This window comes from Condylura cristata, unplaced genomic scaffold (genome assembly GCF_000260355.1).
Source record: "Condylura cristata isolate star-nosed mole 26May11 unplaced genomic scaffold, ConCri1.0 scaffold00006, whole genome shotgun sequence".
In the NCBI taxonomy this organism is placed as follows: Eukaryota; Metazoa; Chordata; class Mammalia; order Eulipotyphla; family Talpidae; genus Condylura; species Condylura cristata.
In genome coordinates, this window is record NW_004567107.1 from 5,555,467 (window position 1) to 5,579,792 (window position 24,326).

At 60.1% G+C, this 24,326-nt stretch overlaps 1 protein-coding gene across 1 annotated transcript in view; it reads right to left on the bottom strand.

Moving 5' to 3' along the window:
• Window positions 1–19,491: 19,491 nt before the first annotated feature.
• The window catches only part of MVB12B (multivesicular body subunit 12B), a 99,247-nt gene continuing 94,412 nt past the window's right edge, over window positions 19,492–24,326 (bottom strand). The window contains exon 7 of the mRNA XM_004677326.2: window positions 19,492–20,312. Within this exon, the coding sequence (XP_004677383.1) occupies window positions 20,226–20,312 (87 nt within the window). The 3' untranslated portion in view covers window positions 19,492–20,225. The remainder of the gene's footprint in view (window positions 20,313–24,326) is intronic.

Sequence of the window (24,326 nt, forward strand, 5' to 3'; positions counted from 1 at the left end):
TGTGCTGGGCCAGGAGAAATATTCCACTGCAGGGAAATAATATATTCAGTGTATTTCCTTTCTAGAACAGTATTCAAAAGCAGTCAGGTTCTGCTCTCAAGATGGCAAAATTTGGCCAAGGCAAAAAATCCAAGCCCCGGTTCCTGGCAGAGCTGGAGTAGGAATCCTCACCGATGCGCTTGGGGAGAGAGGAGCCGGCTGAGACCTGAGGGCCCGGACCGGCAACCTCTTCCCTGGAGCGGAGGGCCGGGCTGGAATCTTGGCCCCGCGCCTGGGCCCGGGAGGTACGGCTGGATGTCAATTACGGCCCAATTCCAGACGTGCCATCAAAGAGTTAACTAGGATGTCCCAGTGCGCAAATGTGGGATAATTGGGAAACAAATTCTACAAACATCTTGAAAGGGGCAAAAGACCTTTGATCTTTCCATAGAAAGACAGACATTACTGCCTTCTGGGGTCTGCACACATCTCGGGCCAGGTTAGAGGAGAGCATCTTTCTGAGAAATCAGCCGACACCTAATTCCATCGAACCTTAATTATCTTAACTGGTTTCGTATGTCCAAAGGCATTTTCCCCAAAGATTAGAGGAGAAAGAGGGACTGACAAAATAATTAAATATGCAATTTGCCAAGCGTGGGCAATATGGCTTTGAAATCACCTTTGCAGGAAGTTTTACCGCTTGTTCATGGACATGTGTATTGCAGCCTTCAGACTTTTATTTAAGCTCTTTTGATTGCCTTAATGGATTAATACCTGAGTGCCATCAGCCAGGGGCTGAGACCCAAGCCTGTTTCTAATTTTGCAAATATTGCGCCTGCTTCCTCTGGTGTTATGACAAAAACAAGTATTTAGAATTTGCCTTTTCACTTAAAACAACCGGCGGATCCCCCAATAACTGCCTGATGGAGGATCCCACGGCTCACAAGTGGTGGTGCGGGTCTCCTGGTGCCCGGGGCCTGGCCGGGCGCTGGCACGGCCCACATGGCGCGTAGGGCCTGACCTGTTTTGGGGTGGTATTCCCAGCACGAGCCTGTGTCTGGGGACAGCGGGCCGCTTCTCCCCCGAAGCCCCGCGTCCAGGGTGTGGAGGAATGTGGTATAGCCTTGCTTATGGCTCCCACCGTGGGTAAGAGACATTCCACAGGGCAGGGGGCGGTGCTGGTGGGGATTTGGAGAATCCTCTCAGCTTAGACTCCGAGCATCCAAGGGAGGCATCCGGAAACCAGAGCTGGGAGTTTGCTCTGGGGGAATAGTTTGCATTCTGTGCTGGTGATGGGAGAGCCGGAGTTCAGAAGGTGTCGGCCGGAGGGACCGCACCGTGTCTGTCCTTCGGCTGAGCTGGGTGGCCGGGGTCATCTTCAAGGGCCTGAGGGCAGGTCTCCTGGGGAAGTTTTGTCTGCTTGGAGATAACTGGGGGTGCCCCACGGGGGAAGGTGGATCACAGGGGATGCGCAGAGTAGTTGGGTGTGCCGGGCGGGGGCGGGGTGGGGGCAAAGCACAGCAGGAACACGCCAAGAACATGAAAGGCACAGACACGGCGAGGAACAGGAGGCCCAGCCAGCGCCCGCGCCGGGCTCGCGAGCCTGCCTTTGAAGGCCGGGACGAGGCCTAATTGTGCCGGGATGCGCGAGCGGCCGGGCTTTCTCAGGGTTCCCAGAGCTCCCTAATGAGGCTGTGGCCTCTCCTGGTGGCAGCGTCGCTCGAAACCAGCTTTGATAAAGCGGACGACCGTCTGGGACGAGTTACCACGTTTCCCTCTTTTCCGTTTGAACCCTGCGGTGGTGGTTTTGTCTTTCATGGCAAACAGAGCAGGGCCAAGGTCTCTGGCCTCTGTCCCCGGGGCGGCACTGGCCGGCTCTCCTCTTTTATTTTCCCGGGGTGGGGGGGCCCTGGAGATGGCCAAGCTCCCGGCAGGGGGACACAGCGGATGTAGCTGGGCTTGACACTCAGACCTTCGTGCCTGTGAGCATCGCCTGAAAGGCCTGTCAGCTTGTGTCAGCGGCTGGGGGCACAGAGCACACAGCTCAGCAACCATGGCGTGACCATCAGCCAGGCACCCAGCCAAGAGGCGTCCCAGGACCACTTAGTGCAGTCAGAACTCGTGTGCCCTTTCACAGACGCGAAACAGGGGCTCCGGGGCCGGGTGGCTTCTCACCAGCAGGACGGGCCATCCTGTCCGCCCACCAGCTCGGCGCCTCCTTGGCTCTGAAGCCCTCGGACCTGCGGTTTCTAGCTCACAGTTCCCCTGCATTTCTTCTTACCATGGCTGGGCTTTCCGTGAGGCCACAGGCATGAAGTCAGTGAGCCCTCAGCTCAAAGTCCTTGCCTCTTCTGCCCCCGAATGCAGCAGCTTGGGGGTGGTGGGGGAGGCATCAGATAGGCACCTGGGACAGAAGAAAGGGTTGGTGTCTACTCAGCCCCCTCTGAGCTGCCCACTGGCCCCCTAGAGCCCCCAAAGGACCGCCAGCCAGTGGGGCTGGCCTTTGATCTCCGTTGAGGCAAACAGGCACCCTTCTTTGTCCGAGAGAGTGGCTCCGTCCCTCTCAGGTCTTGCGGGGCCGGGCCATGTCTCAGGACAGACCCTGACTTCACAGGCAGCTCTGGAGAGGCACACCTGGACACCCACCCCCAGCCCCTGCCCGTTCCCGGGCCAGAGGCCTGCCCCAGCCTCCCTCCTCCAGGCCTGAGTTGCCTGCTGCCCTGTCACAGCCCAGAGATACCCGTAACATCTCTGCTGGCACCCCCATCTCTGCAGCTGTCTGGCAGTGCACAAGGACCTTCCCTTTACCCTAAGCTGTGTAAAGGGCACCTGGACCTTTCCAGTGGACTTGCTGCCCACGAGGGCTTGTGCTGTGGATCAGCGAGGGATTCCGTGCGCCCTCCGCGGCTGGCTGAGACTTGCAGGTGTGTGGGGGCCCTGGGGGCCCTGTCTGGAGTGGGGCAGCTGTGTGGGCTGCTGAGTATTGGCGGAATGTTCTTTCCATGTCCTGCCATTGACCGGATGTGGTGAGACAGGGCAGAGGGAAGTAGCAGAACCAGGGCTGGGGTGAGGGACATCTGAACATTCACAAAGGTGCGAGCCCCTGTAGGCACCCCAGATTCAGCCCATGTAACCCTGCTGCCTGTTGGCTTCGTCTCTGAGCACACATCCATGTCTGTATATGTTTTGCTGCTGTAAGTTTGAAAGTAGGTTCCAGATGTCACCCCTAAACACTTTGGCGTGCATTTTCTCAGAGTAAGACTTCGCTGCCGTAACCATACCCTGTTGCCGTTTGGAGAACATTAACAGTCATCCCAGAGGGAGCGATTCTGATAATTAGCCAAGACCCAAACCCTGCTACCACGGTAAGAAAAAGAAAAGATACGTTCAGCGTCATCATCTCCAGGGGCCCTGGGTCTCCCTCTCCGAGCCGAGCTGGAGCTGGAGGAGGGACGATGTCTCCCGACGGCCCAGAGGCAGGGACACGCAGGTGCTCTGGGTCTAGAGTGCTGAGAATGTGGCCAGTCCTCCCTTCTGCAAAGGGGCCCTCCGGCGGCTCTGCCTGAGGCAGTGAGGAGAGTAGAGGCTTGGCAGGCGGAACTCTCTGAGGCCTGGGTTGACTGGTCTACACGGAGCCCCCAGCGCCCCTTGAGGTCATGGACGTGGTGCTGAGGGTGCTCTGGGGTGACTCCCTAGACCCCAGGGGGCCCTTCTGTGGCCCTGCTAACGCACACGTGTGACCTTGACCGCATGCCTGGATATGCCGGCCTGGGTGTGTTTCTGTGGGCCGGCGGGTCTGAGCCCCTGTGGTACAGGAATGGCATTCAGCTTCAAACAGGAAGGGGCTTCACAGCGGTGCTGGCCACCTGCAGATGGGCCTGGAGGGCGATGACTCAGTGGACTGTCAGACACAAAAGGCCCAGGGCTGCACCCGGCCACTGGCAGGAGGCCTGAGGGTGATCACCCCGCAGAGACAGCAAGGCGGGTGGTGGGCTCCGCGCAGGGGCCTGGGGGCCAGTGTCGGCCGGCAGGTGGACGGTCCGGCACAGTGGGGACAGACGTAAAGCCCCTGAACGGCACACTTAACGGTTAAGACAGTAAATTTTATTTTATGTGTATTTTACCACAATAAAAAAGTGAGGTTTTGGAGGCTGTGAGTGGCTGTATTCTCAGGTTCAGCAGGGGTGCAAAGGCGCCCCCTCCCCAACCCCCCCATGGCCAGGAAAGTCAGAAAACTGTCAGAAAGCCCGAGGGAGCCAGGGAGCCTCAGGCCCAAGGCAGTCTCTGGAAACGCCACTTCAAACGCATTTGAAGCAAATCTCTTGCCAGCCAGGAATGAAACAGAGGCATTTTGTCAAAGCAAAGAACTCGATGAAAAATTGTTTTATGAAACCCAAATTTTGGCATGTTTTCGCGTTTCAGTTTGTCAGAATGCAGAGTAATAAATGTTAAACATGTTGTTTGTTATTGTGCACCGTTGATCTCTTTATGATGACAATTTTATTTTAAAGTTTGTTATAGGGTGGTGGGCTGGGGGTGCCAGGAGGCAGAGCCCAGGCTGTGGGTTTATCCCAGCGGGCCTCCCTGAGGGGAGTTGGCATTAAAATAACAAAAAAGAAGACTCAGCCCCAGCGGCAGCCCCTCCCTGGGCCCGAGGGGGGCTGGGCGTGGGGAGTCCTCAGCTGGGCCCGCTGGAGCCTTAACTGGCACAGGTCCTGCACTCGTGCCCGGTGCGAGCCACAGCCTTTGTGCTCCCCGCCAATAATAACGAGCCAGCCTGTTTGTGGTCTCCTGGCGGGAGCTGCCGGGCTGTGCCAGCCCCCTTCCTGCGGAGCGAGGTGGTCCGAACTGCCAGAGCCTTCCTGGGAAGGGGCCGGGTGTGGCTTTCCTTTCTCTCACCTGCAGGCAGGCAGGAGGCTGTGGGTGGGGAAGAGCCCTGGGCTCCGAGGCAAAGGGGTCCAGGAGGCTCTGGCCCTACAGGCTGGGGGCCTTCTGTCTGGGGGGTAGTTCCTCCACTGGGAAGTGGGGTGTGCCTGCCACCCCTGTCCTGACCCCAGACTGGGTGCATTGGAGGCGGTAACTAGAGTCCAGGACAACCCTGTGTCCAGGTCTGGTCTGTTTCTGAAAGAGGATTGGGGACCAGAGAGAGAGCCCCACTACCAAGCACCCAGCAGTGAGATGGGTCTGGGCTAGGGACCCTGGTCTGTCTGCTTAGAACCGAGATAGGAAATAAGGTATCAGGCGAGGGGGCAGGCAGGGGAGTTAGGGCCCCGTCTATTGATTTGGCTGAGGGTGGGTGCTGGGTCCCCGTGGTAGCCTGGCCCCTGGCTACGGCTGGGGGTGGGAGGCTGTGTGCTGCCCACAGAGCAGAGCCAAGCAGAGCAGCTGGACAACGGTGGCTTCCTGGCTTAAGGCCTAGAGGTCTTTGCTTACTCTGGGCTGGGGGGTGGGAGGGGGCAGCTGCTTCAGGGACTGTCTGGGCGCTTCACCCTGGAAGCACTTGGTGATTTCTGGGCTGGGAGGCCAAAGTGGGAGCATCAGGTCAGGGAGTCCCCGTGGAAGGAGGACCCTGGGCTCTGAGAGGGAGGCAGGGAGAGCCCATGCCTGATGGGGCCACCTGCCCAGCGCTTCCTGAGGCCACTGGTGGGGGGAACGTGGAGTCCGGGCTGGGTTTCCCCAGTGGGGGGGTAGGGGTGGGACTAGGAGAGCCGCCACTCTGGCTGCCACCTGCTCCCTGCCTCTGGCACTCCGGGGGTGGAGCATGGAGGGAAGAAATGTCTCCCGACACCCCCATACACCAAGGTCTTGTTTGTAGCATCCTGCTTGAGCCTGGGCTGGGGTTTGAACACATTGTTCAAGCGAGGGGGTGAGTAAGGGGCCTTCATGTAGTCCTGGCACAGGAACCCTCTGGGCCCCCACTGCCACCTCATGGAGTCGAGCCCTAGATGGGGAGTGGGGTGTTCTACCCCACCCCCAGGCGCCGGCTGGTGGTGGAGGGGACCGGCCTGCCCCTCCTGACCCGGACCTCTCCAGGGCGGGGTGAGGCTCGCTCAGCAGCCTCCGAAGGAGGATAAGGATCGCATTCCTCACTTTTTAAGTCGCACAAAAGCTGTATGCATAATTAATGTGCAATAAACGTGGGCAGCTGGAAATTAACTAAATGAAAAAAAAAAGGATATACTTAATTGTAAAATTTTAATTTTGCTTTTATTCTTTTTCTTCCTTTCTCACACTGCACCCCCCTCCCCCCTTTTACAACTTGTTATATTCTGGGAGCCTTCGGATCTTGCGTGAGATCATATTCTGACTCCCCTCCTGACCTAGAGCCAGGGAGCCTGGGACAAGATGATTTTTAAGCACAGCCCCAGTCCGTTACTTTCAGCAGAGGGTCCAAGTGCCTATGAGTCGGGTGTTATTTTGTTGCACAAAGGAATATTGTCACCATCCCCCAGACCTGCCTTGGGGGGCCTCTGGGCTTGATTTGAAGGGCTTGGGTAGATGCAATTTTGAGAGTTGCTTTTGCAAGTCAGAGGGAGCTCATCATGGTGTTTAAAATTCCTACACATGAATCCAGTGGTTAAAAAGCCAGAGGACTAAATACATTTACATATATTCCAACAAAACATTCTAAACAGTACCACGGAAGGGCCCTTTCTTCTTCTCCATCGACATTTTTAAAGGACAAGTCCTTTTCTGGAGGATGAGCTCGGGTGGAGAAACTTCCCAGTGGAGATGTTTATGGGCGAATGCCTACTTAGCGTCCACACGCTTAATAAACCCCGAGGATTCAGCTTCAAGAAACAACCCATCACTTGAAAGAATATATTTTTAAAGAACAAAACACCCTATTAACAGATACTTTAAAATATGACTTATGGCACACACATAACAGCAACAATAATTTAAAATACCCAACCCCTGGAAATCAACCCTCGCCTATCTCCTAGGCATCCCGGCTGCTTTCCTCTCCTGCCTGCGATCTGCCCCCCCCCCCCCCCCCCTGGTCTGTATCCGCAAGGCTGTTTGCAAAGAAGTGAAGCCAGAGGCCACCAGGCAGTTTGGGCAAAAATCGTGTTTTCAGAACATCCGGGTTTGTCCTGGGTGCTTCAGTGCTGAGTCTCTTGAGAATTTTTAAACAGTTTCTTGAGTCTTTCAACAGCTCGGGGTGTCTCCGAGTCACTCTGCTACCAGGTGAATTCATAACAAGCAAAGAGGCGGCCAGACGGGCCGGCGGTGGAAGCTGCCTCCCTGGGTGTGGGGACCTGGGGCCAGCCGTGCAGCTCCTGCTCAGGCCAGCGTCCGGCCAGGCAGCCCCGGAGCCCAGCTGAACGCCGAACAGGTGGCCTGCAGGGCCGGGGCCGGGCCTGGGTGGTGCCCGGACGGTTTCTGCCAGAGCCGTTGAGAGCCCCCCTGGTCCCTGCTGGAGACCCCCTCCAGCACCCCGCGGGCCCGTCCAGCCCTCTGCATTAAACAGGTTCTGACGCTAAAAATCAAGGGCTGTCAGCCGTTGTCATAGGAATGCAATATCCTCCAGGCTCCCTTATTAAAAAATCAAGTCTTGCTGCTGCTGCCTGGGATAGATTTCTATTCCATTTGTATTGATCACCGGGAAATGTCTCATTCCCTGGCTGACAAATATCGCCAGCAGGGAGGGAGTTAGCGTTTGGTGGAAAACATTTGTTTCCACAGTGATTTGGGGACCCTGAGCCGGCGCTGTGACTCTGCCCAGGAGGTGGTAGGGGTCACCTCTAGCTGTGGAAGGGAGTTCAGGCATGGGGGTGACCCTCCAGGGAGACAATAGAACCTTGCCAGGGGTGTCAGGGATGGCCCAGACCTGCAACTTCACTGCAAGACTTCAGGTGCAGGAAAGGTGTGCTGCAGCCCCACCCCTAAAGGTCCATCACAGGGGAGTGGGCCCCCATATATATACATATATCAGGCAGATTCAGTGTTGCCATTTCTGCTGGTCAAAGACGATCGCATACTGACACGTAGGTTTGCTCTCACCTGTCTGGAGAGGAATGGCAGGTGATCTTAGCAGGCACGGATGGTGGGTGCCAAGGTGGATTATGAAATGAAAAACGTGGGCTGCAGAACAGTGGCCCTGCTCCCTGTGTTTTCAAAACAGGAAATGCCCACCTGTAGACTCCGAGGAGGCTGGGGGGTGGTCTAGGGTGCCACATAGGGAGAGGAAAGCTGGGGGTGGAGGGAGGAGGCTGGCCCTGCCAGTTGTGCCCTGTGGAACTCGACATTGTGTGCGAAGGGCAAATATAAAATATGCTCAGTTTACACAAGGATCTGCAGCTCCTGGCGTCCTCGCCACGAGGGTGGGCGGCACAGACTGGCTGGAGCACGCTGCCGCCTGACGACCTCAGCTCGGGGAACCTCAGTTTGCTCAGCTGTGAAGTGGGAGTATTAGTGTCCACTTCACAGGGTGGAAGGCAGGGTCCTGGGGTGGGAGTGGGTGAGGCCTACCGAGGCCCTGGCACGGAGAGTTCAGGAAATGTTCCGCGTCGTGCTGGTGAAACTCACGGCCTTTCACTGACGTCCACGCTGGCATTTTTGGTTATCGTGAGTAGCGTGTGTTCCGAACCCCTGCTGGAATCCGGGGCTCTGTTCCGCCGAGGCTGGATGGCCCAGGCTGAATTTACAGGGCGGGTCTGATTTTTCTCCCCCTGAACCAGTAAACGGCCCTCCGCACAGGCAGGTGAACTAATAGAATTAAGCTTATTAGTTTAATTCCTCTGGGCCCCCTTGGCGAGGGGAGAGCAGCTGGATGAATATTTTAATTAAGCCTCGACACCCAGAAGTCAAGGTCCCTGAGTAGTCCCAGAGGGTGAAGTCTCGCAGTTTGGGGTTTAATCAAGTTCGGTTGCAGAGTTCAAATTTCTTCCTGGACAGAAATATGTCATTAGGCGTCCAAGATTTCCACTGGAAAAAAAAATACAACTTGACTGTATTTTCTCTAGAGAATGACACCGTGATTCGATTAGCCCCTTTCTGTGACATTTTGCCCACTTTATTAACTTCTGCTTTGCTTTTAAGCAGGCAACTACTGTTTTACTTCCCTGAAGAAGCTCATAATATTATAATTCAAGTGTCAGGACAGATTAGGTTAAACGAAGTGTGTAATTCCCGAAGGAAGACAAACTTCAAAACGGACGCGGCCTGCCTCTAACATGGCATGGAGCACATTAGCCCTGAGCGGGTCATTCTCTCACCTAATGTGCTAAAGTTGGCTCAAATGTTCCCCACTCTGCAAGGTGAGAAATTACTTAGCTAACAAAACATTTCGTTTTCCTCTCTGTGCATTCTTTCTTTATGAGATCCTGAATGTGACATTTTCACCAAAAAATCTCTGCGCTTATTTGTGAAAAATGTATATTAAAACCAAAGCCCATCAAATGGAAAGAACTCACAGATGGTTTTATTCACAAGCAGTAGAATTAATGGCCTCTCTTCTCTTTATAAATATTGGAAGCAGATGAGTTCATTACGATTTCACCCTAATAAAGAAAACCTGCCTGATTTTGACAAGACATCGGCTTATCTATTACGTCTACTAAATAACAAAGCTACTTCCCGCCCGTAAAACAGCTCCCAAACACCAGCGTTACCTGGACCGCTTCTAAATTAATGAAAAACACTCGAATCCAAAAGCCAGCGGAGGAAGGGGTGGGGGTGTGGAGAGATGGAATTCAAGGGATTTTCAAAAATGTGACTGATTTTGAAAAGAGCGTGTTTTGCGATGTTTACTTTGTGGTGGTTTGAAATTTCTACATCTTTCAACAAAGCGCGAAGAGAAGTGAAACCATCTGAAAGGGCTTTTGAAAAGAGCGAGTTGGAGGGAGCTGTGGCTCCTTTATCTTGCCACCAAGCAAGGAGGAAGGCCGGCTGCTTGGCCCGCTCGCTCCTGCTTGTCTTGCTCTGGAGTGCCCTGGCATGGCCACTGCAAAGGCGGGGCTGGAGGAGTGTTCTGGCTCCTCGGGGCATGTGGGCAGCCTGCTCGAAGCCCCCAGCCCACTGCCTGGTGTGGCCATTGGTTACCCGTGCAAAGCCCGGGCCTTGCTGTTTGTGCCGCTTTCAGCACTTATTAAACAAGAAGTGGGCGGCTTTACGCACAACTGCAAAAGATGCCTGTCCTCCCCAGGGCCCCGGCGGCCGGGCCAGGGTTGATCCATCATTGCAAAGATCCCTCCCAGAAATGGAACAAGTCAGCCCTGCCCAGAGGGGGAGAAAACTGAGCAGCGCTGGGGGGTGGGGGCGTCCCAGGACCTCCGTGGCTTGGCTGGGCTGGAGGGGCGTGGGTTCCGTCTGAGAGCCTCCAGGGGCCTCCTCTGGGACGGCCAGCCACGCAGCTCTAGAAGAGTGGCGCCTCTCCGTGGCTCTGGTGGCCAGGACAGGCCTCAGGGTGGACTCCTTCCCAAACTCCCCCAGCCCAGACCCAAGTCCCAGACACCTGGGCCCGGGGTGCGGGTGGGAGGGTCCTGGCCGCAGGAGGGGATGGCGGTCAAGGCAGAAAAGCCATATCCAAGCAGCCCCTCTAAGCGCGGAGAGGGGCGGGTGGGGGGGGCCGGGGGCTGGTGTGGGGCGCCTGTACCTGAGGTTTGTCCTGCAGCTGGGCTCTGTGCTCCCTTCCTTCAGTGAGGGCTGGGACCTCTGCGGCCTCAGGTCCGTCCTTCAAGTCTCCGTTCCACGAACATCACACTTCTGGGGAGATTTTTTGGGGAAGTAACAAGTTTGAGCCAAGAACCCATGATTGAAATTCTCCAATAAATGCCTCCCAGCTGAGCCCGAAGGGTCTGGCGTTGGCTCAGTGGGCTGGGACGTGGGGGGCAGTGGGGGAGGGTCCGGTGCTGGCAAACTTCAAACAGGACCTGGGGGGGGGGCGATAGTGCTGAGGGAGGAGGCCACCGACTCAGAGTTAATTAAAGTGACTGCTTGTAGCGTCTATAAACACGGCCTTCTCCAGCTCAAGTACCAGCAACTCAAGTCCCCCCCCTCACCAAGGGGGGAGCCCGGAAGGGGGGGTCCTCGAGCCACAGTTAGGAAGGACATGTGTAATCTTCTGGAAGGCTCAGCCCGGGGTCCTGGGCCTCATTACACACGGTGTCTCCAGGCACCGGCTGGGCCCTCCACCTGGGCATGGGCACCGCTCCCATTTTACAGATGCGGAAGGCAGGCTGAGAGGCCAAGCCCGCAGCCCAGGGGCGCAGGGCTGGGGCGTGGAGAGGCGGGGCAGGGTCGCACTGCCCGCACCTCGTCCCTGCCCCCTCGCACTGTCCTTGACATTCTATCAGGTGCCGGTGATGTCTGGCCCAGCGGTTGGGGCTGGGCCTCCCCAGCTTCCCAGAGACAAATGGTTCTCATTTGAAAGGGAGGTTAAAAAAACACATGCCCAAAGACACTGTCAGGGAACCGAGGATTAATCTCATTTCAGTCAAAGTCCATTCCAAATATTTTTTTTGGGGGGCGGGGGATGGCAGCAGGCAGCAGCCCCGGTGGGGAAGACAGTCAGGGTTCCAGGCTGCCCCTCAGTCTGCTGGCGTGGCCCCCAGGGCGCGGGCCCGGGGCCCAGGGCTCCCGCCATACCTGCTGAGGCCCGGCCTGACCGCCGCCCTGCCGAGCTCCACCGGAACCACTGGCCGGCTTCTCCTGGGGACCGAGGCTTCAGTGTGGACGTGCACCCGTGTTTGGTATTTTGGTTATGTCTGAGGGAGGTTTAAGTTGCCAAAAGGAAGGAAAGGATTAGACACCTGGGACATTTCCATTTTCTGGCCGGTGTCAAAGAGCTGAGTGTTTTCACCTGATGACTCAACCAGAGGGGCCCCGGGGCAGGGGGGGGTGCTGCCTCCCCGATGCCTGGGGCAGCAGTGAGCCCCCCATTGCAGCCAGGAATGAGAGGAGACCAGCTGTGCGCTGCACCAGAAGCTCCCCAACTGGGTGACCGGGGTCCCTAAAGTCAGCCTGTGGGGTTCTGCAGCACTGACCCCGGGGGGGGGGGACGCAGGTCATCCACGGAGCCTTCTGAGCTGTCCCAACAGGCTGATCCCTGAGTGTGGGGTGGGGGTGCCCGGCAGCTGCACGCGGACCCTTGAGGCAAGGACTAGATCATCCTGGTCACACTGCTGGGGACATGGGGACACCGAGGCTCAGGGAGAGGCGCGGCTCCCCCAGGGCCCGGGGCTTGGACACAGGGTCACACCTCGTTTCACCTTCTCAGTCCCTTTTCAAAACAGGGCCTGCTGACTCCCCATTTTATAGACGTACACTTGAGGCTCCCTGACGTGACTGGACCCGCCAGCCCCAGGCGAGGCTCAGCCCCCCTCTGACTGATGTGGATTCCTGAGCCCAGACAGTCCCCCAGTGAAGCGGCGCAGAGTCCATGCGAGCAGCTCCCTGGGAGCCGGGGTGCAGAAGGGGTGGGGCCCCACGAGGTGAGGAGGGGGCTCGCACTGCGGGCTGGCCTCACTCCCAACAAACGTCTGCAGCGCAGAGCCTATAGATTTATTTCCCGGCGGTCAGAGTAGCTCTCTGGGCTCCGTTTTCATATTTGGAAGGGCGGAGGACCTCCTGCAGGCTGCGGGCCGGGTCCCGCAGAGCCCCGAGCGGGCTGGGCCGGCTTGGACACAGCAGAGCGCCCCCGCGTGGCCAGACTCGGCCGTGCACACCGCGCCTGGCGGTTGGGGCCAGAGATGGACCTCCTGCCTCTCTGCGTGGCCGCTGGCCCCTGCAGCCTCAAAGGAGCTACTGGGCTCGCCCTCATTTTAGAGAGGAGAAAACTACAAGAGATCCCGGTCCCTTCAGCTGGGAAACAGGACTCAAAGGGAGGCGTGCCACCTTGAATGTGCCTTCTCCTTCTGAGCGGCAAGGGGTTGCCCCTGCCTCCCTCTGAAGCCCCTCCAGCCCTTGCTGGAGGCCCAGCCAAGCCTGCAGGTTCCACTCCCCCAGCAGGAAGCTTAGCTGGGAAGTAAATTCCAGACACAGCACTTGGCCTTGAGACCCAGCCAGAGACTGGTGGGGTAGCAGCGAGCCTGAGCCAGGCATTTCCACACTGGGTGGGCAGGGCTGGGCCAGGCTGGGCTGCCCTTACGCCCACAGGCCGCAGCTTGCCCACACTGGGGCGGCTCTCTGGGCCTCCCAAGGCCACACGTCCCTGGCACTGGGCTGTGTCCTGGGCCAAACGTGTTATGTGTGCGACCCCAGGGCTGCTTCTGGGAAGCCCAGGGTTACCCAGAAGCCCCGAGGAGGGGGCAGAGCTGGGCCCCGAGGGGAGTCATGCTCCCTGTACATGCTACAGACAGGGCTCTGCTGGGGTGGGTGGGATCCAGGCCGGGCAGGCACTGCGCTGTGGCCAGGTGGTGGACCTGAGCTGCCTCCAGGTTGCTGTGTGCTTCTTGAGGGCTCTCTGCGCCTTCACTTCAACTCTGCTAAGTGGGGAACCCCTCATGGTGGGGCTGTGGTGATAACACACAATGAAGAGTGTCACCACTGTCGCTCATAAATGTTTGCAGGGTGCAGCTGCCCGCCCCCCTGCCCCCCACACCCTCGTTGGAGCAGCGTCACCCAGGCAGCCCCTCTAGTGGTCTCGTGGTCTCAGACACCTGCTGTGTCTGAGCTCCAGGGCAGCGGTCTCTGGCCCGTCCCGTCCGCCAGGCCTCCTCTCCAAGGGCAAGTCATGGCAGGAGCTAAAAGCCACGTTTCAGGGGCCCAGGAATATAGGCAAAGATTCCTAAGACACAGAGCACCAAGCAAAAGGAAAAGACTGATTACTGGACCCCATTACAAGGATGGAAAGACAAGCCCGGGTGGGAGGAGAGCTCACACACATCTGACGGAGGGCTCGCTTTGAAGAATACCCAGAATAGGGCCTCCCCGGGGCTACGTCTTAGCACTGTCACCTTACAGCCTGAGTTCGGTCCCCGGCCAGGGAGGACCCCACGAGGCACAGCAGACCTCTCTCGTCTTCCTGCTGCTCCCCTCAGCAGTGCATTTCAGTAGCTCTGCCTGTTCTGCTCCCCACTCTGTCTCACCACCTCTGCCCCAGCACCTCTGGCCTACACCCCAGTTCTTCTAAGTAAAAATAAATAAATGTTTAAAAACATGGGATGAAGGGAAGGAAAGACAGACAACCCAGTAGAAAAATGGGCAAGGAGAGGCTGACCAGGTCCTTACAGGAGATACCAAAGCATTAGTAAGCCACTGAATCTGTGCTGGACCTCTTGGTCACAGGGAAATGCAAATTGCAACCTGAAGCAGATAATACTTCACAGCTACTAACAGGACTAACTATAGTGTCCTGAGAGCATCAATTGGGTTAAAGACAGGAAGCTGCCCGAGCTTTCTCACTTGGCTGGTGTGGTAGATTGCCACGGCCGTTTGCAAGGGCTGCTGACTGACACTGAAGACAGGCCTCCTCGGGCCCAGCACTTCCGCTCCCACAATTCTGCCCCTTGAACTGGCATCCAGCAAAGAGTGGACCCAGGTCTGACAGCACCTTGGCCACAAACAGGCCACGTCCACAGGCAGTGGAATGGCCGCGTCCTCTGTGGCACGTTCCCAGGGCAGACTTAGCCATGCGGCCCAGAGTGGACGCTGGCCACTGCACAGTGGGCTGGGCCCTAGGAAATGCTGAGCCGGGTGATCCAGGAAGAAAAGACTGACCACCATGCTGGTCAGAACCCAAACCAGTCTGGACAGGCTACTTCTGGGGGAGAGATGCCTGGGTGGGCGTTAAGGGGGCCTCCTGAGGGTGGCGATGTCCACTACTTGGCCTGGGTGGGTACGCAGGTGCACTCAGTTGGTGAAGAATTCATCAGGTGAGGGGACTGGCGCTTTTCCCCATGAATGCTTCACAGAGCAGAAAGCACAAGTCAACGCACACGGCACTGTCCGTTATGGCTGTAACCAGCCCAACACGGGTGGGAGAGATGGAGGCAAGAAACCCTGAGGTCGCCAGTGCCCAGGGCCTCCAAATCCCTGGGGTCACCTGCCCCTGCCTCTAGACTCTAGAGAGCTGGCGGCTGGCTGGCAGCCCTGGCTAACGGAGGGGCACCCTGCTGGCCACCGCTGCACCCTCGGTTCACTCTTGTCCCGCCCGCCCCCAGCCTTCCCGACTTCGGAACTGACGCTTGGCCGCTTCCCACCTGACGGTGTAAGATGGCGCCTCCGTTCTTGCCAAATATCTTTTTAAAATGCAATGTGTGTTCCTCCATCGTCTCTCGGTGTGGACGCTGGTCACAGGCCTGGGGCACTGGTGCTGAGGCTTGGAGGGGGAGGTGGTGGCCGCTGCGGAGGTGGTCAGCGGCTCCACCCTGCCGGTGTTGAAAGGATTCAAGGCACGTCAGGGTGGACGTCTGTGCCGGGGACTCAGGTTATGCAGCTCGCTTACTGACTGGCCACCTGGCAAGGCGTATTAAGCTGTCCGGTGCAGTGCTGGCCCACCCGTTTGCGCCGTGTCGGTGGGGCAGTATTTCCAAACGATGGACGCTTGCTCTGGACAACTGCTTCCAGCTTGCAGGGCCTCCGGCACCTCTTGAAGCCTTTTCGTTTCTGTTGCGGTCAGCTGTCTGGCCGGTCGGTTCTGCTCGTTCCGGCGCTGGCTGGTCAGCTTCCTGCGCTCGTGGTGATGAGCTCTTCTGGTGTGTCCCAGAGGTCCTCGCTGGTGGGAGGCTCAGCCCACTGGCTGGACGGTGGTGGAAACCCAGACTCAGCTGCCCACTGACAGGATGCTGGTGCCTGCGTGGTTCCGGGTGCCTCCACCAGAGATTGAGGTCAGCTGGGTGTGGGCAGAGCGCTTTAACGACTCTCTGGGCTTTTCTTGGTGTTTCTGTGGGGAGCTGGGTGTGCCGTCCTCTCCGTTCGGGGATCCAGACCCCCTGGGAAGCGGCCTAGTGTCTTTGGGGGAGCCAGCACCGCCTTTCCCAAAACCCATGTCTCCTGATGCATCTGGCTCAGGGGTCAGCCCACTACTGTTTGGGTCGGAAGTGATGAAAATGAACACCCCCAGCAACGTGGGGAAGGCGGATGGATGGCACAGCCTGAACTCTGGCATGCAGGGGTGGGGCGGCCTGAGGAGAAGAATCGTTACCTTTGCTTCCAAGATCAAGGACATCGTAGAGGGGGTCTTGAAGGATGAATAGGAGTTTACCAGGCAGGAAAAAATGAAGAAAAAGCATATTGGAAGGAGGACCACGACATACAAAGGCAAGGAAGTACAGAGTTTACAGTCTGAGGAACTACCACATCAGCCGGGAGATTGGTGGGAGTAGAGTTTAGGATGGGAAGCGGGGGTCAGACTTAGGGAGCAGAGTCCCGAGGGCCTCAGGACTCGCGGGAGGAGAAGCACCCTGAGTGTGCAGATGCCCAGTGAGGAAGGCAGGTGAGGGAGGGAGCCCCTGGTGGCAGATGGCTACGGGGCTGCTCCTGTAACCCAGGTGGAGAGTGTTGGGGACAGGCGTTGGGGACAGGACTGGCGCAGGAGCACAAGGGGAGGAAGTGGTGACTGTACCGGAGACCACTTAGGCGGGGCGGTCCAGGGCCATGGCAGGAGGCTCAGCAGGCGTGTGTGACGGGGAGTGGGGCGGGGGGGGGGGGGGGGGGGGGGGGGGGGGGGGGGTTGGGGCTCAGGGGAGGATGGTACCTTCGGCTTGGAATGCGCTGGGGTCATGGGGCGCCTGGGTGGAGCCTCCAGCAGCTGCAGGGACCAAGAGGCTGGAATCCAGCTTGGCTGGAAAACACCAGGCAGAGCAGGGGGGAGAAGGGAGGACGCGGGGGGGTCGGGGGCATGTGGGATGGGGCCCACGAGGGCGGGGACACGGGTGGTGGGGTCGCTGCTGGGCCCCGGTGCCCGCTCAGACCTGCACACGCTGACTGGGTGGTCGGGCAGGTGGATGAATGATGCACCGGCTGCCTCGGCATCCTCGCTCTTCGGCCCCCCCCCCCGTTCTCCCCACCCTCTGCTGCTGCTCGGGGCACCTCTGGACCCAGACTCGCCTCAGCAACTGTGGCCACTCACCCCCTCTCCCCCTCCTGGGTCAGAGCTGCGGGGGGCAGTGAGGGTGGGGGGGCCCACTCCTCCCAGGGTGAGCCACCGCGGCGGTGGGGGTCTGTCCGGTTCTGGCAGCTGTTGGGGCTGTGTCGTGTGGGGTTCTTGTGGGATTCCTTCCGGGGCTGCTTTTCCTCAACAGTCTACTGAGGGGAGAAGACCCGAGAGCTGCCGGGTGGGGCCTGGCAGGGGACCCCGCTCCTCGGCAGCTGAGGGCCCCCCTGGCGGTCTGGCGGGAACAGGGCTGGGAGGGGGGAGGGCTCAGACCCCAGACGTCCCGCTCCAAACGCAGAGGTCACTTATAAAGGAGACAAAGAGCTTTTGATAGTGAAACCTGAACTGATAGGCGCTCTGGAGGCGCCTGAGCGTGTCCCGGGCCGCGCCAGGCCTCGAGCCACAAGCCGCAGGTGAGCGGTGGGGACCGGCGGCCCCGCGGGCTGGGGCCTCGGCGGCGGCACCGGGCAGCCAGACGCTGCTCGGGGCAAGCGGAGATGAAAGCGCACCTCTGCATTCCTGCTGGCGACCCCCTGAAACGCACGTCCACATGCCCGTGGATTTTCTGCTTGGAGGAGCATTCCTGAGCCTTGCTGCCAGCGGAACAGGGCGCTTCCCCCACCGAGTTCTCTGGCTGGTTACCGGTCAGCTGAGCCAAAGGCCGCCAGGCAGCCCAGCGGCTCCTGGAAGGCGGGGGCGGGGCCGGGGGCTGCCGGGAGGCCAGCCTGGCCACCCCGACGGACACCGGCTTCTTGTGGCTTCACAGACCGCAGCAAACGGGGGGAAAGAGGTTAAAACGCACATTTATTTTAACAAATTATATTAAGAAGACAGTCACACAGTGAAACTCCCTCTACCCAGAACAAGGGTCACCTCAAATAAATACAGGCGGGTAGGACGCCTTCCGGGGCGGGTGGGGGGCTGCCCGGGCCCTGGCGGCCACACTCAGGCCTCGGTGGGGGCCGGCCCGGCCGGCCGAGCGAGCAGGCTCAGGGCTGCGGATCGAGGCCCGTCTGCCCCCTCCTGGGGCGGCCCCTCACCCCTTCACCGGCGCCCCGCCGGCCACGTGTCCCCAGCACCGGTAGGATGGGTGGCCACAGGCGTGTCCACGAAGGGACTGGGAAGCAAAAGGTCCATGTGAGGCGTGTGCTTGTGGGGGGTGGCTCGGGCCCAGGCCTGCCTCTGCCACTGACCAGCCTTGTGCCCGTGGAGAGGCCGCAGCCACTTCACCAGGAAGGGGGCAGTCAGCATCCACGCTGGGTGCTGGCATTGTTGGGGGCGGGGGGCAGGAGATGTGCTTAAAGTGCCAGCCTGGTGCCTGGCTAGTGGCGGTACCCCGTGTGCGTGGCCCCCAGCCGCCCTGGAAACCTGGGCAGGTGGAAAAGTGGGGTGACCAGCATCAGCACCTCAGACTGCCATGTGCCTCCTGCTGGTCAGTGGTGGGGGGGGCTGGGCAGCCGGCAAGCTGGGGTCTCACCCGCGCCTTGCCCCGGACCCCCTTCTCTCCCCTTGGAGGGGAGAGGCCGCTAGTGGATCCTGGACGCAGTGGGAGAAAAGGCCTTGTTGTGAGTTAATGTGGCTGGAGCTTACGCCTCCTCACCATTGTGCAGCTCCAGGGCTTCAGAGGCGGCGGCCCGGGCTCCAGCAGCCTGCGGGAGGTGGAGGAGGCTGTTGCCGTCACGCTCGAGAGATCCGTGTCCTTCCCGCCCACAGGGACCAGAGGGCTTGTGAAGAAAAGCACCGTCCCAGGAGAAGCCAAGGTCTTCCCCACACAGGTGTGCACCTGTCGCCCGCGCTGGTCCCCGCCTGCATCTGCCACCCCCCGCTCCTCATGGTCCCGGCTGTGTGCATGGAACTGCAGGATGGGGCCTCCTGCGTCTCGGGCGCCCGGAGCCCCCAGCCGCCTCCACAGCGCTGCACCGGGCCTGCCGGACGGCACCTCTGCTGGGCTCCGAGTCACCCGGTTTCGGGCCAGCCACAAAGCTGCAGAGACGGGCTCCCAGCTCCCCGGGAGCACAGCCAGCCTGCTCGGTGAGTGCTGGGTCCTGCGCCCCAGCAGAGGCCCTCATGGGGGGCGGCCACCTCCCCGGGGGAGAGCCCCGTCCGCTGGCATGTGCAGGGGGGCGGTGGTGAGGGAGGCAGCCCCGCCAGGCGTGGCCTGGGGCAGGGGACAGTGGTTGCCACCCTACACAAGGCCCGGGCGGGGCGCAGGGCACAGGACCCCGGGCAGCGGCGCCCGGCCGTCATGCAGGCCTGGGAGGCATTTCCCGCCCACCTCCCAGCGGTGGCGAGCGGCGCCCTCCTGTGCACCCTGGCAGGGCGGGAGCGGGCAGGGCCACCACACCGCACAGCCCAGACGCCGGCCCTGCGTTCTGAGCACCAGCCAGCGGGAGGCGCCACGCTCTCTGGCACGGGACAGGCTGGCAGTCGGCCTGGGCGGGGGGTGGGGGCCGCGCCGCAGGGTGGCAGGGTGGCTTGTCCGCTGCTGCTGGCAGGTGCGCCCGGAGCCGAGGTGACTGTGATGGGCGAGGCGCGCCTGAGGCCCGACTCCCGGGGCCGGAGGGAAGCCGTTGTCCCGTGAGCAGAGGCCTGGACACAGCCGAGCTTGAAGCGGCGGCGCACGTCCACACCCCTTCACCTGGGGTCTCTGGGCCGAGGCGTTTGCAGTTGCTGTTGGCACGTGGCTGGCTGGGCGAGCCCTTTGTGGGACCAGGGCCCCGAGAGTGCGCCAGGGCCCCAAACTCCTCCTGGGGAGTTGGGGCCCTGCCCTGCGGCCGCTCCTGACCTCGGCTCGTCCAGTGTTTGAGGGACAAGTCCCAGGGTGTTCACAGTGGGGTGGGAGCGGCACGTGGCCCCCCAGCTCCCTCCCAGGCCCTCAGGGTGCAGGTGAGGGGTGAGCAAGGGGCGGGCTCCTCCCGCGCCCCGAGTCTCCTGGGAGGAAGGTCACGCCACCCCGAGTGGCGGTGACGGGCGGGAGCCGCGGGCCCGGAGGGCGACTGGTCAGCACACAGACAGGTTAGGGTGCTGGTCACGACAGCACGCGGATTAGTCACGGTTAGGAACGACGGCCCGAGGCGGGGCGCCACGCGGGCAGGCGAGGGCCGGGAAGGGGCAGCCCAGGCCCCAGCCGGCCCGGCAGGCGGTGTGGAGGGCGAGGGGCGCTCCGTAGTCAGGGCGGACGCTCTTGTCCCCTCGGCGCTGGCCCTCAGGACTGGGGGATCTGCTGGCAGCGGGTGGGGCTGGGCGGGAGCCTGGCGGCTGCGCTCTGCTCTGTCCGGAAGCTGTACTCGTACTGCGGGAGGGACAGAGGCACGGTCAGCAGGGGACGCCCGCGAAGGCCCCTCCCCGGCAAGGGCAGTGTCGGCGGGGACCCCTCCCGGGCCCGGCCGCCCACCCGCGGGGTGTCCACGGGCAGGTGGTGGGTGCCCAGTGCTGCCGCCGACCCCCAGGGAGCTCGTCCTGAGTGAGGGTTTTCTGCTGAGCTCACCAGGGCTGCCCTTTACCCTGTTTTAGGGGGGAGCCCCTTTCAGGGGGATCCTGGCAAAGCCCACGACCACTGACCTAACGACCCCTCGCCCCCACAGCCCACGGGCCACGCAGCTGCCCGGTGTGGGAGTGGCCTCCCACCTCTCCGCGAGGCCTCCTCAGCCATGGGCAGGCCCAGGATGGCCGTGGCCAGCTGTGGGGCGAGGCAGGGGCTGCCTTCTACACGGGGTGAGCCAAAGGGCCCGGTGACAGCCATGACACGACTGTGGCCCCTACAAACGTCACCTGTCACTGAGAGGGGAGGGTGGGGACGGGACATTCGGGGAGTCTCAGGTTTCTCTGACCCTCAGCAAGCCCCTCTCTAAAGTGCGATGGCCACCTTGATGCCCAGCCTGCGGGTGGGTGGAACGACAGCCAGGAGGTCAAGGACCCACTGTCCTGACGCCCGGCTCACGCAGGCTCAGGTCAGGGGATCCATCTTGGCCCCCCACCCCTACCCACTGCCCTGCTCTCCAGTGTCCAGCACACAGGCCCAGGCCAGGACACTGAACCCAGGAGGCTGGCCAGGGATGCTGCGGAGGTGCAGGGCGGCTTTGGGCCAAGTCTGGGACAACACCGCCACCTGGTGGCCTCCCAGGCACATCACCGCAGGAGTGTCCCTCAGCGAGGCCACCTCCTCCCCTGGCTGGGGTGCTGGGCCAGGGAGCAGGGGACCCACGCAGGCACAGCGAGGCCTTTAGCAGAGTACACTCTGGGGCGTCACGGAGGATCTTGGGGGGCAGGGCAGCTGCAGTTACAGGCCTGGGGCTGCTTCAAGAAAACCACAGGCTCAGAAGGCGGGAGGCCAGCCTGGGCTCGCGGGGAGGGGGCAGGGAGCCAGCTCTGCCCACGGGCCCAGGGCCCGGGCTGCAGACGTTGCAGCCGAGGCTATTAGAGACACCCGGGGACCGCAGTTCTAGGAGGGCGAAGGTGGGAAACAGGTGGGCAGGGCACGCAGGCGGCCATGCCCGGTGGGCCCTGCGGATCCGCATTTTCTACCACTCCCAGTGATGGATATTGCTGGCCGCGGCCGGCTGAGGCAGCCACCTCTGTGGCCTCACGGCTGGCCCCCGGGGACCGGGAGGGTGTGGATGGCCACGGGCAGTGGGGTGCTGGGCGGCCTCACTTTGGCTGCTGAGGCCACACATGGGCACCTCTCAAATGAGAGTGGCCCCAGCGCCAGGCACAGCCATGGCACAGCCGAGCTGGGGCAGGGGCTGGCTCTGTTGGAGGAGGCGGGCTGTGGGGAGGGCAGGCCAGCCCCAGAGAGCCCCCAGAGACCGGGCCGGCGCAGCGAGGGCATGCTGCGGGCAGTTCTGATGGCGGGGGGGGGGGGCCTGAACATGGGGGTGCAGAGCATCCCTGCTGGGTGCAGTGGCCGGCCAGGGAGCGCCCTGGAGGGAGTGGGCACTTGCTCGGCTTTGCTTGCCGGGCTGCGGCTGGAGCATAACATGCACACTGGCCTTTTCCCACAGCCTGCGTGCCCAGTGCCCCTCCCGGCCAGGCTGGGGTCCCGGGTGTAGGCTGCTGCTCCCCCCACCCCCCCCAACCTGTGCCTCTGGGATTTTCCCCTTTTTAGATTATCTCGGCTGGAAAAGCGTTACACCCCCACCTCGCAGTAGGGCTGAATTTCATTCTCCCCAAATGAAATTTCAACATATGTCCCCCGACTTAATCCCCTCCCGGCTGCGGATAACCCTCCCACAGACGCCCGTCCTCCGCGGGGATTGCGGACCCCAAGTGTTTGCCCAAGAGACGGGGCCTTCTGGAAGCCCTTTCACTCCCTTGGGCAAACAGCGAGTACCTTTGAAGGTGGATTTGGGCCCGGATCTGTTTACTGAAGACATTAGTCTCCTGCGTAAGGAAAACCTGCACTCGAGTACAAACAGCAAATCCCTTTTGAATTAAAAAATTTTTCAATTAAAAAGCATTTGGGGTCGCGGCGCGGAGCCCAGCTGGGCCGCAGCGCCCCCTGGCGGGCACGGGCCGCCACCACGCAGCGCGGACGCAGGCGAGAGAGACCAGAGACCCGGCTGGGGCTCACCAGCGGCCACCCGCAGCTGACCCTTCACGGACTTATTCCCCAGGGCCTGGTGTCACAGCGAGGCCAGCGTCCTGACAGCGGGAAGTGCTAAAGCCACTTTAGCTCCAGCACAGCTGGTAAAAAGAGGGGGGAAGAGGGAGAAGAGGGGAGGAGGGACCCACCCCTATCCCTATGGTCAGGGTCCACTCACTGGGGTGTGGCGACCATCATTTAAGACAAGGTGTGACAGCACCTGGAGGGTGAAAATGTCAGTCTTCCTGACGCATCAGAATCGAGGGTCTGACCCTGAGTGGGGGTGGGTGCAGGGCTGGTGGATTTTAATGGTCAGGCAGGTGCTCGCTGCCTGCAAACTTTTTTTTTTTTTAAGCAAGTATCACTTAGAGAAAGGAAGGCGGCCCCCTCTGCCACTGAAGGGGAGACTGTGACGCAGAGGGCTGCGCTGTGGACCTGACACTGTTCTCGAGTGTTCTGTTTCCTCCATGGGCCCCTTCACGTTTGGGTGATGCTCACACAGACGTGTGAAAGTGGGAGGTCCTGGGGTCCCAAGCACCCCAACCCCCTTTCCAAGAGGAGGGACCCAGTCCGACCTGCCCACCTGTCCTCAGGGCAGCCTCACCCCCTTCCTGCTCTAATCCGAGACTCGAGCGAGGTGGGCTAACACCTTCCCCTTGGGCTCAAGTGAAGTGCCGCTATGTCTCCCCTTGGGGACGGCCTGAGCCTCCCGCCCAGAGTCAGGGTTTGGTTTCCGAGGCCTTTCCCAGGCCTGAGAACCGTCTCCTCTCCAGGCAGCCGAGAACATTCCCGAGTGTGCGGCACCACGATGCTGCTGCCTCTGGCTAATCCCTACCTGTCCTGTACGGCTGCTAACGGGGACCCCCGCCTGGGGAGAACGAACCACAGACCTGTGGGCCCCTCACTGAGTAGCCTCCTCGAGTGCAGAATGGGGTGGGGTGTGGGCACCCCTGCAGTTCCAGGTGCAGCTCGTGGCCGGAGCAGAGGGATGGAGGAGGAGGGGGTGCCTCGAGTGCAGAATGGGGTGGGGTGTGGGCACCCCTGCAGTTCCAGGTGCAGCTCGTGGCCGGAGCAGAGGGATGGAGGGGGAGGGGGTGGGGGGATAGGAGAACTTCCAGGCAAGGGAGGGGGTGGTGGTGGAGGAGGAATGGCACAACTCTCAGGAAGAGGTAGAGGAGGGGGTAAAGGAGAGGATGGGGACAGAGGAGAAGCAGAGCTAGTAGGGGAAGAAGGGGCAGGGGGAACAGCACTGATGGAGGCTGCCGCAGCAATAGCTGCAGCAGAGAGAGAATCCCTTTCTTTCTTGGCATCTTCCAGTTCCATGGAGAGCTTGGCAACCTACAGAAACAACATCAATGGGAGAGCTTTTTAACTGCACTTCAGAGAGGAATGGGACTGGAAGAGACCTAAGGAATACAAACTTCTCATTTTATACACAAAGAAACTGAGAGGACTGAGACAGACAAAATGATTTGCTATATCACTATTTAGTGGCAAAGCCAAAACCAGAATTTGGACCTTTGTGTTCTTATTTTACAATGCTTTACATTAATAAGGCCACTTCAATCTTTACGCTTATCTTTCCCTCTGATTAGAAAATACAAAGGTCAATTAAATCAAATACTCTAATTACATAATTAACATGTATGGTACATGTTAAATAATCTGTAAAATATCACAAATTATTTGAGATCTATAACTGTGGAGACGGTGTGTGTGTGTGTG